This window comes from Schistocerca serialis, chromosome 9, assembly GCF_023864345.2.
Source record: "Schistocerca serialis cubense isolate TAMUIC-IGC-003099 chromosome 9, iqSchSeri2.2, whole genome shotgun sequence".
In the NCBI taxonomy this organism is placed as follows: Eukaryota; Metazoa; Arthropoda; class Insecta; order Orthoptera; family Acrididae; genus Schistocerca; species Schistocerca serialis.
This window is the reverse complement of record NC_064646.1, coordinates 348,686,110-348,702,712: the sequence shown is the minus strand read 5'-3', so window position 1 is coordinate 348,702,712 and position 16,603 is coordinate 348,686,110. Positions and strand designations below refer to the sequence as shown.

The following is a 16,603-nucleotide window of genomic DNA, read 5'->3' as shown; positions in this document are numbered from 1 at the left end:
TGGCAATATGTTCAGTAGTTTCATTTCAGATTAATTATAAAGCAATTATTTGTAAAAAAATTTGGGTCATTAATAAAAAAAATAATTGGAAGGAAACTAGAAAAGATACTCCAAAATTCAAATTTTTCTATTTGGTAGCTTATTCATAAATGTTCCTCAAATTTAGTGATTTTAACATGGGCAGCATAGGCGCCCCCGGCTCCCCTTAAGTCCCATGAGATTTCAGACACTTTTTTTTTTTTTTTTTTTAAATACCTCGCAAGTGATACGATCAGTTGACAGTTTGTAAGATATACGTTATTGAAATAGGTGTTGGAGCGCAATAATAATAAAGGAGTAGTACTATGCTCGTCAATGAGCCAAGCTTCCAGCAGCGAGGTTACAAAGTGCAATCCTGAACCTACGGAAGCAAATTTGGTATAGGGTTCTACTTTTACTGAAAGGTAATTTTTCGTTTGTCTGGGGGCGCCTCAGACAGCGGTGGGACACCATCCTTATTGTCGTCCGCCATATGGCCCGAGAGTCAGGAATGATGGTCTGGGTTGCCTTTTCTTTTCGTAACAGGACCCCTTTGATTCACATTCGCGGCAGCCTACAGCACAGCTGTACGTCGACGATATTCTATGCCCCATTTTGTTGCCCGTGATGGTGACAAGCCATCCTGGGCTTACATTTCTGCAATATGGCTGTACGCAGATTGCGAGAATTTCTACTGCACGTCTTCGTGCTTGCCAAACGGTACCTTGACTAGCAAAATCGCCGAATCTCTCTCTAGTTGAGAATGTCTGGAACATTATGGGCAGAGTCCTTCAACCAGTTGGCATTTTAACGATCGAACGCACCAGTTGGACAGAGTTTGGCACGAGATTCCTCAGGAGGACCTCCAATAACTCTGTCAGTGCCAAGATCAATAACTGCTTGCGTGAGGACCAGAGGTGGACCAACGCGTTATTGACTTGCTCAATTGGTGAAGCTCTTTATCATTTATCATCCAGTTATTCTGTGAAATTGTAATCATTTGTTCTTCTGTACATCTACATCACATCTTCCAATTTCCGTTCTTTTCGGATAATTTCTTTCTGGTGTCTAGATTTTGTATGTCTTAATATGTATTTTTGCTCTCTAACATCTATTTAAATAATGTATGTCTTACTAATTGGTAATGGATCATATCGCCTGGTAGATATTCTAGACTTATTTGCGTTGTCCCGAGAAACACTTTCGGCTATGAAGTTTTAACCAACGGTGTAGGCCGTACGTACGAGGGTGAGTCAAATGATAACCTTAAATATTTTTTAAAACATTATTTATTGTCCAGAAATGGTACAAAGCTGTATCACGTTTCAACATAATCTCCACCACGCTCAATGCAAGTCCTCCAGCGCTTACAAAGTGCATAAATTCCTTTAGAAAAATATTCGTTTGTAGTCCGCGCAACCACTCATTCACTGCGTGGCGTACCTCTTCATCAGAACGAACTTCTTTCCTCCCATTGCGTCTTTGAGTGGTCCAAACATATGGAAATCACTTGAGGCAAGGTCTAGTCAGTGTGGTGGATGAGGAAGACACTCAAAATGCAGGTCTGTGATTGTTGCAACTGTTGTACGGGCAGTGTGAGGCCTTGCATTGTCATGGTGCAAAAGGACACCTGCTGACAGCAATCCACGTCGCTTTGGTTTGATTGCAGGCCGCAGATGATTTTTTAGGAGATCTGTGTATGATGCACTGGTGACAGTCGTCCCTCTAGGCATGTAATGCTCCAAAATGACGCCTTTTTCGTCCCAAAAGAGAGTCAGCATAACCTTCCTTGCTGATGGTTCGGTTCGAAACTTCTTTGGTTTTGGTGAAGAGGAATGACGCCATTCCTTGCTCGCTCTCTTCGTTTCCGGTTGGTGGAAGTGAACCCAGGTTTCGTCCCCAGTAACGATTCTTGCAAGGAAGCCATCACCTTCCCGTTGAAAGCGCCGAAAAAGTTCTTCACAAGCATCAACACGTCGGTCTCTCATTTCAGAAGTGAGCTGCCGTGGCACCCATCTTGCAAACACCTTTGAAACAGGAGCACATCATGCGCAATGTGGTGTGCTGACCCATGACTAATCTTCAGTGTCATTCAGTGTCACTCTGCGGTTTTCCTTCACTATGGCTTCAGCTGCTGCAATGTTCTGTGCAGTCACAACTCGTTGTGCCCGACCTGGACGAGGAGCATCTTCCACTGAAGTCACACCATTTGCGAACTTCCTACTCCATTCGTAGACTTGCTGCTGTGACAAACATGCACCACCGTGCTGAACCTTCATTCGTCGACGAATTTCAGTAGGTTTCACACCTTCAATACGCAAAAACCGAATAACAGTACGCTGATCTTCCCTGGTGCAAGTTGCAAGTGGGGCGGCCATTTTATACTGATACTGTGACGGTACGTGTGCATCTGTATTATGCTGCCACCTACAGGCCATCCGCACGCTGTTTGTAGCACGCTTTCCAACATACAGGATAACGGTGCGAAATTTCGATTTGTTATTACAAATTTAAGGTTTTCATTTGACTCACCTTCGTAAATGCAGAATCTCTTAACATGAACAGTATGCTTTCACTATTTAACGTTTATTACTTTGAAATAATGTTCGTCCTTAAAGAATGTGAAATTAATTTTAACCTAAAGGGAATGTTCTATTTATTTTCTTATATATCTGAAGACGGATTTCTAGCAGTCGCAACTAGCAATGAATTTAGAAGTATGTATTATTACGATTTAGACAATAAAATGTTTTATAACGTCTTTACAAGTTTCACAATATGTCAAACCTCGTATCTCCGCCACCACATCCCATCTGCCACCCCCTTACCAGTTCCAGTCTAATACCTTTCTCTCTCTCTCTCTCTCTCTCTCTCTCTCTCTCTCTCTCTCTCTGTGTGTGTGTGTGTGTGTGTGTGTGTGTGTGTGTGTGTGTGTGTGTCTGTCTCAAATAAAAGTAGCACTCTCAAGTTGGCACAAACGCTCACAATCTTCACACAAACAAATGAGCAAACATAAACATTGTGCTGAATGCGGCACACTTGAAGCTACAGTACAGTTCTCTTGCCAAGTTTCACATTTGAGGTAAAGCGGCAAAAACACACATTCAGCGTAAGACACAATGGACGCAAAAAAAAGCGAATGTGCTGCCAAGTTACTTTCGACCTGAATGTGTCCGCTAGCGACGAAGAAAACAGCAGTGGTTTGCAGAATATGTAACCAAGAGGCAAAACTACGATGAATAAATTCTATGCTAATTTTATAAGGAAATACTGTTCCTAATCTGTAAATACGAAAATGTAGAGACACATTATGTATCTTTATTTCCAGAATGACCACAAAAGATGTTGTATATATAAAAAAATCGAAATGATTTTTGTGAAAAATACTCTTTAATAGCTACAGGCTTCAGGCGGAAAAACCAATAGCAACCGGTTGTAGCAATTGCTGTTGAAGATGACGTTGCAAACAAGGATATTACGTGTAGCAAAATCTTACAGAATTAAATAATAAGCCTTAAATGCTGTGGTATAGGCTTTTAATTCGAAATTTGCTGTATAATGTTATTTTAGCTTGTCAGTTATGACTAAATTTCCCCTTGTAGGGCCTGCACCACATGTTCAGGATCTACATCCGCGAACTGGAGGCCTGATGGTAGACAGTTGTAAGTAGCAGCAATTCGATTAGTAAAGAGACCGCTAAAAGAGCACCAAAAGCCATTAAGGTAACACATAGTACCTTAGAATAAAAAAAAACTGTTTTCGGATTGGCACAAAGTGATCTGACCAATAATTCATGTTTGCACACCACACGTCTGTTCTTTCACATTATACAGATGCTGTTGCTGTAACTTATGAGGTTTTTTCTGAACTCCATCGTCGATAGTTCTGCGAGTTTACATAGCCTGATAAATGCTGTCATCCTTCATCAGGAAAAGTCAATTCTGAATGAACTTCTTCGTCATTACCCAAACTGCAATAATTAGATGCAGTGCTGAAGTCATGATACAGTATCACAATAGATACCATTACTTTCTAAAGTTTCAAACTTTGTTCGAGCCTAGTTCTTTGAGCAAACTCTGGTCGTAAAAGCTAACTGGAGGAACAGTTGAATTTTTTTTATCCAAGTCCGCTTCTAAATCGCCTAGTTTAGCTAAAACTGATATGCCACCTGCCAATGCCTGAGGAAAGGGCTGGAGTTCATGTGAAAATCGGAAACTGCTGCCAGCGCATTGGTTGCTGCGCAATATACAGGGTGATTCAGCCACCCGTACCGATGGGTTTCATGCAACCCGCAGCACTTCCAAAAACGATACGCGAAATTTTCATATTCTCTCTCTTGATGTGCACAGACTATTACTTTTACATAGCCCGCCCTGTTAGCCGTGCAGTCTAACGCACGGCTTTCCAGATTGGGATGGAGCGCCTGGTCCCCGACATGAATCCGCCAGGCGGACTGGTGTCGAGGTCCGTTGAACCAGCCAGTCTGTGGATGGTTTTTAGGGGGTTTTCCATCTGCCTCAGCGAATTCGGGCTGATTACCCTCTATTCCGCCTTAGCCTTACTATGTCGGCGATTGCTGCGCAGACAAGTTCTCCACGTACGCGTACACCACCATTACTCTACCACTCAACGTAGGGGTTACACTCGTCTGGTGTTAGATATTCCCTTGGGGGGGGGGGGGGGGGAGGTGACCACCGGGGGCCAAACCGCACTACAACCCTGAAAGAGTGGTTCGGTGTGGGGCAGCGTGGGGATGAAGTGGACTGCGGTAGTCACCGTGGGGTTGTGGACCACTGCGGCGGGGACGGAGCCTCTCCGTCGTTTGTAGGCTCCCGGTTAACATAGAATACGGTACAAATACAATACTTCTACATAAAAGTGAACAGGGCCCTTTTGTAGGAAATTTAATGTAATTAAATTATGTACTGGGATAGGTTTTTGCTGGAGACTACAGTTTTCGAATTATTCAAGAAAAAACGAGTTTGCACGTTTCTTGAATAATTCGAAAACAGCGGCCTCTTGTAGAAACATATCTCAGTACAAAATTGCACTACATTACATTTCCTGCAAAAAAATGCCCTGTTCATTTTTTTCTGTAGGAGTAACAGTTTGTGCATATCGAGCAACAGAACACGAAAATCATCTGCAAAATATCTGAAGGCAATGCAGGTTGCATAAAATCCATCAGTAGGGGCAGCTAATCAACCTGTCTACGGGGTGTTTCTACCAAGAGTCGTCATGGTATTTTGTCTGTTGTGAAGGCAGAAATCTGCAGTTTCATTTTTGCACTGTTTAGCTGATAGCCCTGTTATTACTGCTCATCATGTATTTCATGCAATGCCTACTGTCAGCAGAAAGTGGCGGTTTGTCTCCCATTACAAACAAATTTATTTTTAAATTGGAACTTTACATGCCCATTCGATAGAGCGCACCAAAAGTGCTCTAGTTCCATTATTTGTTTTATCGATATGTATTAACAGGGACAGTAAAGCGCGAAGAATAAACAGCAGCTCAGCAGTGACCCAGTAGCGTGGCATGCTTGGCAGTAGCGGTCAGTATCCTGCAGGGCATTGCTCTCTCTGCTGGTTATTTTTCGAGTTTTACTGTCCCTGTTAATACTTATCGGACTAGACTAATCTGGACTAATCTATCGAACAGGCACATAAAATTCTTCTTTAAAAACCCTTCTGTTTGTAACGAGAAGGAAACCGACACTTTCTCTCGACAGTGGGCGTCGCATGAAAGACGCGATGAGCACTATTTATTGGAATGACTCCAGCTACACAACGCAGAAACGAAACTGCAAGTATCTGCTAAAACACCAGAGAAAATGCACCTGACGACTGACATAGACATCCTACATAAATATACAGAGGGGTCCAGAAAAATGTAGACGCTCTTTGGTTGTTAAGATCTTTGGAACAAATTGACATCGTTGCAGTTTTGCGTGGTAGCGTATTCCACTGTTTTCTCAACAGATCTTGGCGCGCGATTTCCAGCAGATCACAGTGCAGCAATGAATGAAATAAGATTGTTGTATGAGCAGCATATGGCTGTATTGAAGTGGTACTGTAAGTATAAAAGCATGGTGGCGGAACAACGGCAATGGAGGAGTGTGTATGGAACTCAACCAACAACATGTACCACTATTTATCATATTCAGGATAAATATGAAGCCGACGGCCGTGTTCAGGATATGCATAAGGAAAGGTCTGGCCGACCAAAAACATCCAGATGTTCAGCTTAACAGCGCTGCTGTGTTGTAGCATTTTACCAGGTCACCTCAGAAATCTGTGCACGTGAAAGCGGCGTAAGGCAATCAAGCGTACGACGAATTCTGAAGGCTCCAAAGTGGAAAGAGTACATTACAAGATCGCTACACGGTTAGAATTAGGACGGCCGGGATTAAAGGATGGAGTACTGCGAGTGGTTTGAAGGCATGCTTCGTGAGAATGAACGGTTTGCGGGGATGGTTATCTAGTTTGACAATACGCAACTCAGACTGAACGGTGCTGTAGACCGCCACAACTGCGTATACTGCGCTGGCTGCTGTGGCTGAGCGGTTCTAGGCGCTTCAGTCCGGAACCGCGCTGCTGTTACGGTCTCAGGTTCGAATCCTGCCTCGGGCATGGATGTGTGTGATGTCCTTAGGTTAGTTACGTTTAAGTAGTTCTAAGTCTAGGGGACTGACGACCTCAGATGTTAAGTCCCATAGTGCTTAGAGCCATTTGAACCATTTTTGCGCCGCGCGGGATTAGCCGAGCGGTCTGAGGCGCTGCAGTCGTGGACTGTGCGGCTGGTCCCGGGGGAGGGTCGAGTCCTTCGGGCATGGGTGTGTGTGTGTTTGTCCTTAGGATAATTTAGGTTAAGTAGTGTGTAAGCTTAGGGACTGATTACCTTAGTAGTTAAGTCCCATAAGATTTCACACACATAACCATTTTTGTGTATACTTCACTCCCGAAAATCCTCACATTTATGTGGACAAACATGTTAATTTGCTTGGTATTAATGTGTGCTATGGTCTGTTATCACGCAGTTTGATTGGCTCATTCTTCTATGAAGATACTGTAACTGTTGAGATGTATCTTTATACGTTGCAAACATCGATATTACCTGCCGTCCAGGTGTTTAGAAAGGCAAGATTTTATCTACAACAGAATGACGCTTCGCCTCACTACCATAGAGATGTATGAACCTATTTGGATGAAAATCTACCTGGACGATGGATAGGTCGAAGAGGAGCTGTTGAGTACCCACCACGGTCTTCAGACCTTACACCTCTTGACTTCTACCTTTAGGGGACATTGAAAAATGAAGTTTATGAACAGAAGCCAGCTACACTTAGCTTCGAGGCGTCCTTTGTGGCTATCTCACTGACAACACTGTCAGCCGTAGTCCGTTCACCAGTTCGGCGGCATCGACGTTGTTCCACTACTGACGGGGGTCACCCTGAACACACAAAATAACCTTCCCCCCGTGCAATAATTGTAACGTTACGCCATTTTGTTCCATTGATATTGGCTGTCAAAGAGTGTTTCTATATTTTTCTGGAGCCCTCACATTCAAGAGGGCTGTAATGTCATCCATGATGGCGGCGCGCTCAAACATTGGTTTTATGGGGCATCTGCTTCAGCCCCTTGTACAGATGTGAGAGCGTGCAGTCGTCAGTCACAACATCGCTAGCGTCTTGGATGTGGAACTAGAACAGATAGAACATTCCCTCTTGCCTTGTGTGTTCTCATGTGTACTTTCGATAGTTGAGACCTACTCTGTCAAAGATCTTGTATCTCCACCTTCAATGGGTGTACCACTCTTGGAACGCGTTTGTGGCCATATGTCCATAGAACCTTTTTTGCTCCTTTGTCGTCTCAGGGCCCATTTCCTTTAGTTTGCCCCCTTTAACAAAATTACCCTATGTAAACAGGGTGACCCAGAGCTCCACCGATAAACTTTCAGGGGTAGTAGTTTGGACTAAAACGAAGAAAAGAATTTAATAAACATTGGGTCTGAAATACATACTTTAAGAGCTATGTGGACTTGTTCATGTTCGATATTGTGAACGCGTCTCTTTTGCTGCAAGCACTTTGCTTTCCATATTTTGAGAGGAGTTGCAGTGTCCAAAACAAAGAAAAAATGTTCGGTAAACATCGGTTCTAAAATGAATACCTCAAGAACTACGAGCACTTGTTCACTAGGCGACAACTGTTTTTTCAATATTGGAAAGGAACTAGTGCTAATAACTACTAAGGTATGCTTTTTGGAGCCCATGTTTAATGGACATTTCTTTCTCGTTTTGGTCATTGTACCACTTCTCAAAATTGGAAAGCAAAGAGCGTTCAGAACAAGAGATGTCTCTGACACTAGTAAAGATGAACTGTGCTCATAGTTCTTAAGTGCCGCTTTTTAGAGAGATTTTTACTAGACTTTTTTCTTACTTAGGAGTGGTAGATCATGTCATGGGGAAATGGCGAACAACTTTTGTTAGAGACAAAATGTTCGCTAACGTTCCCCGGCAACGTTAGGCGTATTTTATTATCAGTTATGCCCCCGAAAGGCAGCAGAGTGTAGGCACGTTGCAGCGTCCCTATGTAGTGTGTGTTGCCTATAGTCTGGTCATCGTCTTTGTGTCAATGGCCACATAAAGTTCCTGGTTTACTTCTGAAATATCTTTCTCCGCTTAGAGATTCGCATTTGAAAGGTTTTCTTTTCTCAATAAATTTACTGTGATAGATTGTATGCAGATGCAGTGTACATCTGGTTAGTAGACCCTTTCAGTTCGGTGGGAACCCTTCGTCACGAGACGAACAGTAATGACACATTTATTCAAGGACAGTAATTACACTGAAGTCACCGTGAATCATGATGGTCCCATGGACATTACAACGGCGGGAGACGGTTCATAATAGGGCGTGTGATCATCTTGGATCGCAGTGTGTGCTCTGCAACGTACTCCCAGGCTGCCCACAAGGTTGGTAAACAGTTCCTGTGCTACGGCGTTGTATTCCTCTACCAGGGCGGTTGACGGTTGCTGGATGGTCGGTGGTGCATGCGGACGTGTTGCCGGCCAGCACATCCGATATGTGCTCGTTGGGATTTTAGTCGGAGGAATGGGCAGGCCAGTTAATTTGCCAAATATCCTCTCGTTTCAAAAGCTCCTTCACCTGCTCAGTTCGAGGCGGTCGCGTATTGTCATCCATAAAAATGAACTCCGGGTCAAATACACCCCTGAAACGACGCCCCACAGGGGCAAATAGGAGAAGAAAATGTATCATCGTGAAAGCTTTTTTTAAGCTAAACATAAGAAAATTTGTATTTAGATTTTCGGTAAGAAATGAAAAAAATACGTGTTTCAGTGTTTTTGGTACTTCACTCCCTAAGGGAATGAAACGAAGTTGAAACATGTCATTTTAATGCTAAATCTATAAAAAGTGGTATTTGGCTTCTCAGTTAGTAGTGAAATCGTACGCGTTTCATTGTTTTGGGAATTTCAACCCCTAAGTGGATGAAATACGGGCCTGATTGATTCACTGACTCACCGTCTCCCAGCCGAAACTGCTAACGATAGAAACTTGAAAATTTGGAGTGGGTGATGATCTTGTACTGTAAGCATGGTTTACGAAGGGTTTGTCCGACATTCCAGTCCTAATGTAGTGAAATAGGGGACGAAAGGCTATTTGGAAATATGTTGTTATCAAGGCAATTTTGAAGGTAGAACTGCGCAAGTTCATATTTGGTTTCTCGGTCAGAAATTAAAAAAAATACATGTTTCGGTGTTTTTGGAAAGTAAATTATTAACGGGGTATCATAGTAGGTGAAAGTTTTTTTTGAAAATAAGTAATTATCAAACAGCTACTAAACCATTTAAGTTTTTTAAAGGAAGTCATTATCAAAGAACTACTAAAACATTTTTAAAGGTACATGCATGGAAACTGATATTTAACCGCTCGTTCAGAAATAAATAAAATACATGTCCAGAGATTTTGGAAATTCAACCCCTACGGAGAGAAGAAAATATTTCGTTATATTAAGAGTATTTTTAATGCTAGATGCATGAAAACTGGCGTTTCTTTCGTTGGTTATAAATAAAGAAATGTGTTGGGGAAACTCAAAAGGTAGGATTAACAAAAACCTCCAACTCCAGCTACCAGAATCGCTTTTCGCTCAGAAAAATAACTTGCTTCTATGGCCTTAATTAGCATGAACAACATGAAAATTCCATTAAAGAAAAACGAAAGATTCTGTGCAGACCGTACAGCCTGACTTTGTTTCTTTTTTTCAGGTGCCTGCTTCCAGTGTAGCGAGCGATGAGGTTGTAACAGCCTGGTGTTAAAAGTGAGTACGTTATTCTGACCACTGATGTATGCAGCCATTGTAACTTAAACCGTTAACGTTACCAAACATCAAACGGCCTGGGTTTACTCTTGTCTTTTCCCCGAAAGCTTCAATGTTGTCTGTGTAATATTTTGTGAGGAAGAGGAATGAGAGGGCCGCATTTGGATAGGCGACGGGAGAGAAATAACTAGTGCAGGACAAAGGAAGTGCAGCAACTGCAAGGGCAGAAATGCTTTATGATTGGTTTTTGTACAGAAAATTGGATAAGTCCAATAACTCTATATCCCTGATTTAGAAAACTACGTTTCTCTGAATTTTTTGCCACGATTGTGGCAGGTACATTTAGTTTTCGGCGACTCTGCGAAGTACCTATTTTAGATGAACGTTAGTAGCCGTCAAGATACAAAATTTGTCAGCGCAATTTTATTCAGGAGGAGGAAGGTTCGTGTTTTTTTAATAAAGTAACTTGCTCTGCATGTAAGCGTTGGGTCTTGCAGAAATTTGGCATCCCACATCCAAAGCAGTTGCGAGTATTGGTCATATTTCGTTTCGTGTACAAGCAAGTACGGTAGAAGCGCCACTAGGATGATTGACTATGTCATCGATGTCGTAGGGGAAGCGTAAAAGTGGTATTTCGTAGGTTTTGCACCTCTCCCCAACATGTACGCTCATTTCCATATAAAAATGAATATTAATAGAATCATTTCTCACTAGGCAAGCTACTATTGAGAAGTTTTGTTGTGTACCGCTGTATGTTCTGATGCAGCCCTTTCTGTTGTAAACACCTCTGCTGTCCAGCTGTCGTAAAATGAATTGAATGATCTTGCGCCCGTACTATGGGCTTTAAGGTGGGCTGCAGCTGTCTGCTTTCATTCTGTACGTCTCTTTAGGAGTGATAAGGGAAACTAAACAGGTAGAAGGCGTTGTGACGGTGGAATGCATAGTGGAATACTCTTTTCTCTAGTTACATCGTAAAACGTTTGCTCTCGTCGTCTACGTGATTCGAAGTACGGTGCAGAGACCACCTTTAACTGTTGTCATAATCACCCAACGGTCAGAACCGTAGATAATTTATTGATTAACGTGAATCAACCCCATTTACTACTGTATTCCTAAAAATTTTGTAACGATTAACAGCCTCACTTTTTCGCTTGTTACTGAGTTAATCAGTGTAGTGATGCGAGTCTCATTGCTTCCTCCCTGCGTCAGGAACCTCATGCTGCGGCAGTCTCATGCGGTACAATTGATGCCGGAGCGCCCATTGCGAACTGACATGCGGACTGGATAATTAATCATTAAAGAAGTCAGATTCCATAAGTATAGGAAACAACGTACTCTTTCTGAAAATAAACTGAAGCATCCAGAAGGGGAAGAGGAAGCGAAATGAAGTTACACAGGTTGAGAGGGTATGTGATGTTATTTCCGTGATTACAAAATCGAGTCAAATTTACAAAGGACATGACAGTATGAGCCCACTTGCACCCGCTGTGGCCAGGATGCATGCACTGACTCGGTTGGTAAGGGTATATTCTGTCCTCTCTTGAACCAAGCTGGAGCACAACACTACCTGATGCGTGATAATGTGGGTATCGAAACTGGTACAGAGTTGATGTCAGAGCTAGTTCCACATATTTTCTATCGGGAAGAGCTCTGGGGAACCTGCTGGACATGGGAGTACCTCAGCATCACGCTGGCAGTTCTCGGATGGGAGATGCAAATGTGAAGGGCTTGCCATGTTCTTGATGCACAATACGACAATCCTCCTTTGTGGTGGTCGGACGCGGCCGACCGGAACCTTGACGACGAGAATGTCTGCCTCACGTTCCCATGCAGTCCGGCGTCGGGCCACTGTCACATCCTGATGCCCCACGAATGTGGATTATGCACGATTCGACCAGCTGGCCAAGTGGAGATCCACAATGAGGTCCTGTCAGACTCTGTCAGTTGGTGATAAGGCTGTCTCACTGAAGTATGTTGCATCTGCGTGTCCTTTCAGTGATCATTCAACATCTGACGCTGTGCACGCTCCTTAAATACCCACTAGATCTGGTAACAACACTAGTGCACTCTGGTGGTCACTCTGCCTGTCACAGAGAATACTGCAGCTGTAATCATTTCTGTATCTGCTGATGGAATGTATGTTTACGAAGCTACAGTCATGTCTGAGGATGTCAAGCACTGTATTACTACGGTAGTTTCGCAGTGCTGACGCTTTAAAGAAAGTATGGCCATTCAGATTTAGGTCTCCATGATTATAGTAGCCATTTAGGGAGGAGAGGTAGCGGCATACATCTCATGACCATCGGACTTTGCGCCAATGTCCAGAGCTAAATTCCAAACTTTTATGGAGAATGTCAAGGAGTGAGGGTATGTGACACTGTGGATGGTGATCCATGCGTCTGATGGGTGTTAAGCATGGAAGCCCCGTGCTGCTATTCAAAATGAGGGGGCTGTGAGTCGGCACTGGATTTTACTCTTTCCCTTTCATTATATCGTACCAACACTACACAAGCAGTAACCACATTCATCCACACGACACCAATATTATGGTGATGCCATGAGGTCTCCACTATCAGGGAACGAAAGAAGTGCCTCGTGCAATACGCAACACCAGTAACCAAGTCCTAGCGACAAAGCTTCATCTTTCTCATGATTGCACTACAGAAAAATTTTGAAGATAATGTGGAAGTCAAGCCCAGTAATGGGGGCCATTTGTAAATAAACTGAAAGGGGTGTAGAATTTAACAAAAAAGTATAATTGAGCAACTGAAAGCAGAGGCCGGAAGCGTGACTGAGTCGACATCAAACAAGATATCCATTGGAGTTTTGTTTTGATTTGATTTATCCAGTGAGGCAAAACAACAGTTGTACTGGCCCCCTATCACTCACACTGAAACGGAGTTTGCTGTATGGTGCTTCCTAGAAAAGCCAACCAGTACCATTAAAGAGTAGTAGGATTTCGTTTACTAAATCTCTGTCAGCCACAATATCTTCGGGAATTAATGACCAAAATATTTTGTCTTTTGGCTTACAGTGCTTCGCATTGGCAGATAAAACGTGGTGCAATTTCGTCTCCCTTATTAAATAGTCTGTCTCTGTTACCATCGTGTACAGATGTTTCTTGAAGTTCCAGTTAACTCTAACATGAGTTTAACTGCTTCCTGTTCAAGTCTAGAATTGTAGAACTTCTTGTTAAACATGGTTTCGAGATCATAAGTATTAAGTTTGCAATGTTTTGATTTTTGGGTTTTAGTGCAGTGTTCTAAATGCTGCCTCCCGCTGGTTAAGAGAGGATCCAGTCCAGCAAATAGTCGTCACCCCTGCCCTGACCAGTCCTTTAGCTCGTTCGTTACCACTAATTCCTGAGTGACCAAAGACCAAGGCAGATTTACCCTTTTTCTTTCCCCTAGCCTTACACGGGTTTCATAGGGTTTTGTAGCATTCTTTGATCTCCTTGCATGGGTAGATAGAGATTTCAGAAGTGATGGCTGGCTGATTGAATGTAGATGCTACGATCCTTGTAACACCTGAGCAGATTCTGCCATGTGCATTCTCTAATAACGGATCTCTTTGCCTGGAATACTGTAGGCAGCTTCCCTAGAGAGAGACCGCACACTCTGGTTGAGGTGCACCCTGTGTACGCTGCCCCATAGCAACTTGGTCTGTTTTCGAACCATCATTGCATTAGACAATGTCACCTGAATGGCACTATGGTTCTTTCTATCTTTGCTGCGTTACATCCTATGGCTACACATCCATTGGAGGCTAAGTCGCAGGGAAACAAATAGTCTGAGAACAGTATAATGGCACAGGAAGAGTAGCTCTTTTTTCCTATACTTGCCACATATGTACTTACAAAAGAGTTCTTAGTCCTTAACGTGGTAAGTAGGTAACCATTGGTCGTTCAGGCTGCAGCATAGGCATAAAAGCTGCTGTGACTTCCTTAACAAGTCTGAGGAAGGCAAAGACAAACCACCTCGACTAGTACCTTTCCCCCGACTGCAATGCCAAATGACCCCCTCTTGCTCCACTTATGAAGGACGGGATTCTCTTAGCTTATGATACGACAGTTTTGTTGTGACTGTTGAGTGCATGAGAGATGGCCAGTGGGACGCGTTTGGTTTGGCATGTTGTCGCAGGTGTGTCAAGGAGCAGCCGATGTCGCATCACCTGGATCTCGAGCACCACCATCACCACCACCACAACCACCACCAAGGTGGCGACGAGACCACCCCCTTGCCGGCATCGCCAGAGGGCGACCACGGCGCAAGCCACCATGGGGAAGGCCACCAGGGGCACCACGGGGGCTCGATGCACTCGATGGTGATGCACGGGGGCTACAGCGAGACGGTGCTCTTCTCGTGGTGGGTCATCGACTCGCCGACCAGCTTGGTGGCGTCTGTGCTGGGCACGGCGCTGCTCGCAGCTGTGTTCGAGGGCCTCAAGTACTACCGCGAATATCTCTTCTGGCGGAGCGTGACGGCAGCCTCGGGCCCGGAGCGCGGGGCGCTGCCGCTGCTACCCGTAGATGGCGCCGCCGACGCAGATGCGCTACCCAGGAGTCGGTCCACCGTGTCCGTGCGCAGGGCCAGCGGCATGCTCGATCGGCTGCACCTCATCCAGACCGTGCTGCAGGCGCTCCAGCTGCTGCTCTCCTACGCACTCATGCTCATCTTCATGACCATGAACGTCTGGCTCTGCTTCGCGATCCTGGTCGGCGACTGCCTCGGCTTCTTCCTCTTCGCCTGGAAGAGACCCACTGTCATAGAGACCATGGACACGTGCCACTAGGCTTGCTACAACACAAACAGTCGATTCCGGACTTCTCATCTACTGAACTCCTGTGCAGTGTCTCCCTTGAAGACGAAACTCTCATTTCGTTGATCCTGCAATCAGCAGTGTGTCGAATGGAAAAGAACTGCTGGATGCTGGACACTTGTCAATAGGGTACAGCCATCCCAGTCCATTTGCAATTAGCTTAATACCACAGTCAGTTCTGTGATTCTTACACAGTTTTTTTTCTGAAGACGAAACTCCTCTTATCTGGATGCTGCAACCAGATCTGCTTCGAATGGAAGAGAACCGTTATCTTCGAGACCATGACTACTTGGCCCTAGGCTATGTGCTCCCCGGACATCCAATTACACATCAAATAAAAGATGCATATTGTCATAGGGGCCAGTGATACCTGCCACTAGCCTACAAGCTACCCATTGCACGTGGAGAAGGCTTGCTGTCTCGCGACTGTGTTCTCGTCTTCTCATGGACAGAAACCTTGAAGAAAAACTGTTTATTGACATTGCACACAGCGTTACTTCGAATGGGAGACACCTACTGTGATATAGACCACGGACACTTACCACTAGTTTGCAGCTAGCTTGGTGGACATACAAGCAGTTTACTATCACGCAGATGTTACTTTCTGGGCATCTCACTTGAAAAATGCCTATGTATTTTCTCACCTGAAGACGATGCTCCAGTTTTGATATTCCTGCACCCAACTTTATTTGAAGGAGAACTACTGTCTTCGTGAAGATGGACATTTGGCTCCAAGATAGAGATGCACAATGCTCCTACGAGAATCTTGTCCTGAAAATTAAACTCCTGTTTTTCTTGTGCTGCTCCAGTTTTATATGGAATGGAAGATACCTATTGTCATAGAGGCAGTGGACACATACCCAGTTTGCCTGCAAGTGGCTTGCTATCATACAGACAGTTGATTCTGTGCAGCTTCTCGCTCGAAGATGCAACCCTTGTTTTGCTTCTGCTATACTGAACTTTTTAGGAATCGATAACCTGTATATAATTACGCTCTGAAGAATGTCGGTGGCTGCGAAAACTTTTCGCCCTCCACCGAAATCAGGTCAGCGTCGCCGTTGGGATATTTTGTTGTACATGTTAAAACCTGTATAATTGCTTGCTCAGTTTTTTCTATGAATGTATACAATTAATGCAAATTACAATTCATTTTTGTGTGTAAATCTTCTTGATCTGAGTAAACCCAATTCAGTTACTCTCCCGTCATCTGAGGTGGTTGACTATGTATAGCGACATCTCTTTGCCAGATGGTTAGGTTTGCGTCAGACAACTTGGCTGGATATCTCGCTATACAGAGTCCAGTACTTTCTTACAGTAGTGCGCTCCATCACTGCTATTCTAGAGTCAAGTGCTACCATGACTAATCGTGAAGTCCGGACAACACCTTCGATGAGGGCATCAACTCAAACCCAAATGTTGTTTTTCGCCTGAAGAT

General features: G+C 43.9%; 1 protein-coding gene across 1 annotated transcript in view; it reads left to right on the top strand.

Moving 5' to 3' along the window:
* LOC126419876 (high affinity copper uptake protein 1-like) overlaps positions 1–16,224 on the top strand; it is a 467,132-nt gene extending 450,908 nt beyond the window's left edge. The window contains exons 4-5 of the mRNA XM_050087126.1: positions 10,298–10,350; positions 14,490–16,224. Of these exons, the coding sequence (XP_049943083.1) occupies positions 14,509–15,141 (633 nt within the window). The 5' untranslated portion in view covers positions 10,298–10,350; positions 14,490–14,508 and the 3' untranslated portion in view covers positions 15,142–16,224. The remainder of the gene's footprint in view (positions 1–10,297; positions 10,351–14,489) is intronic.
* Positions 16,225–16,603: the final 379 nt, after the last annotated feature.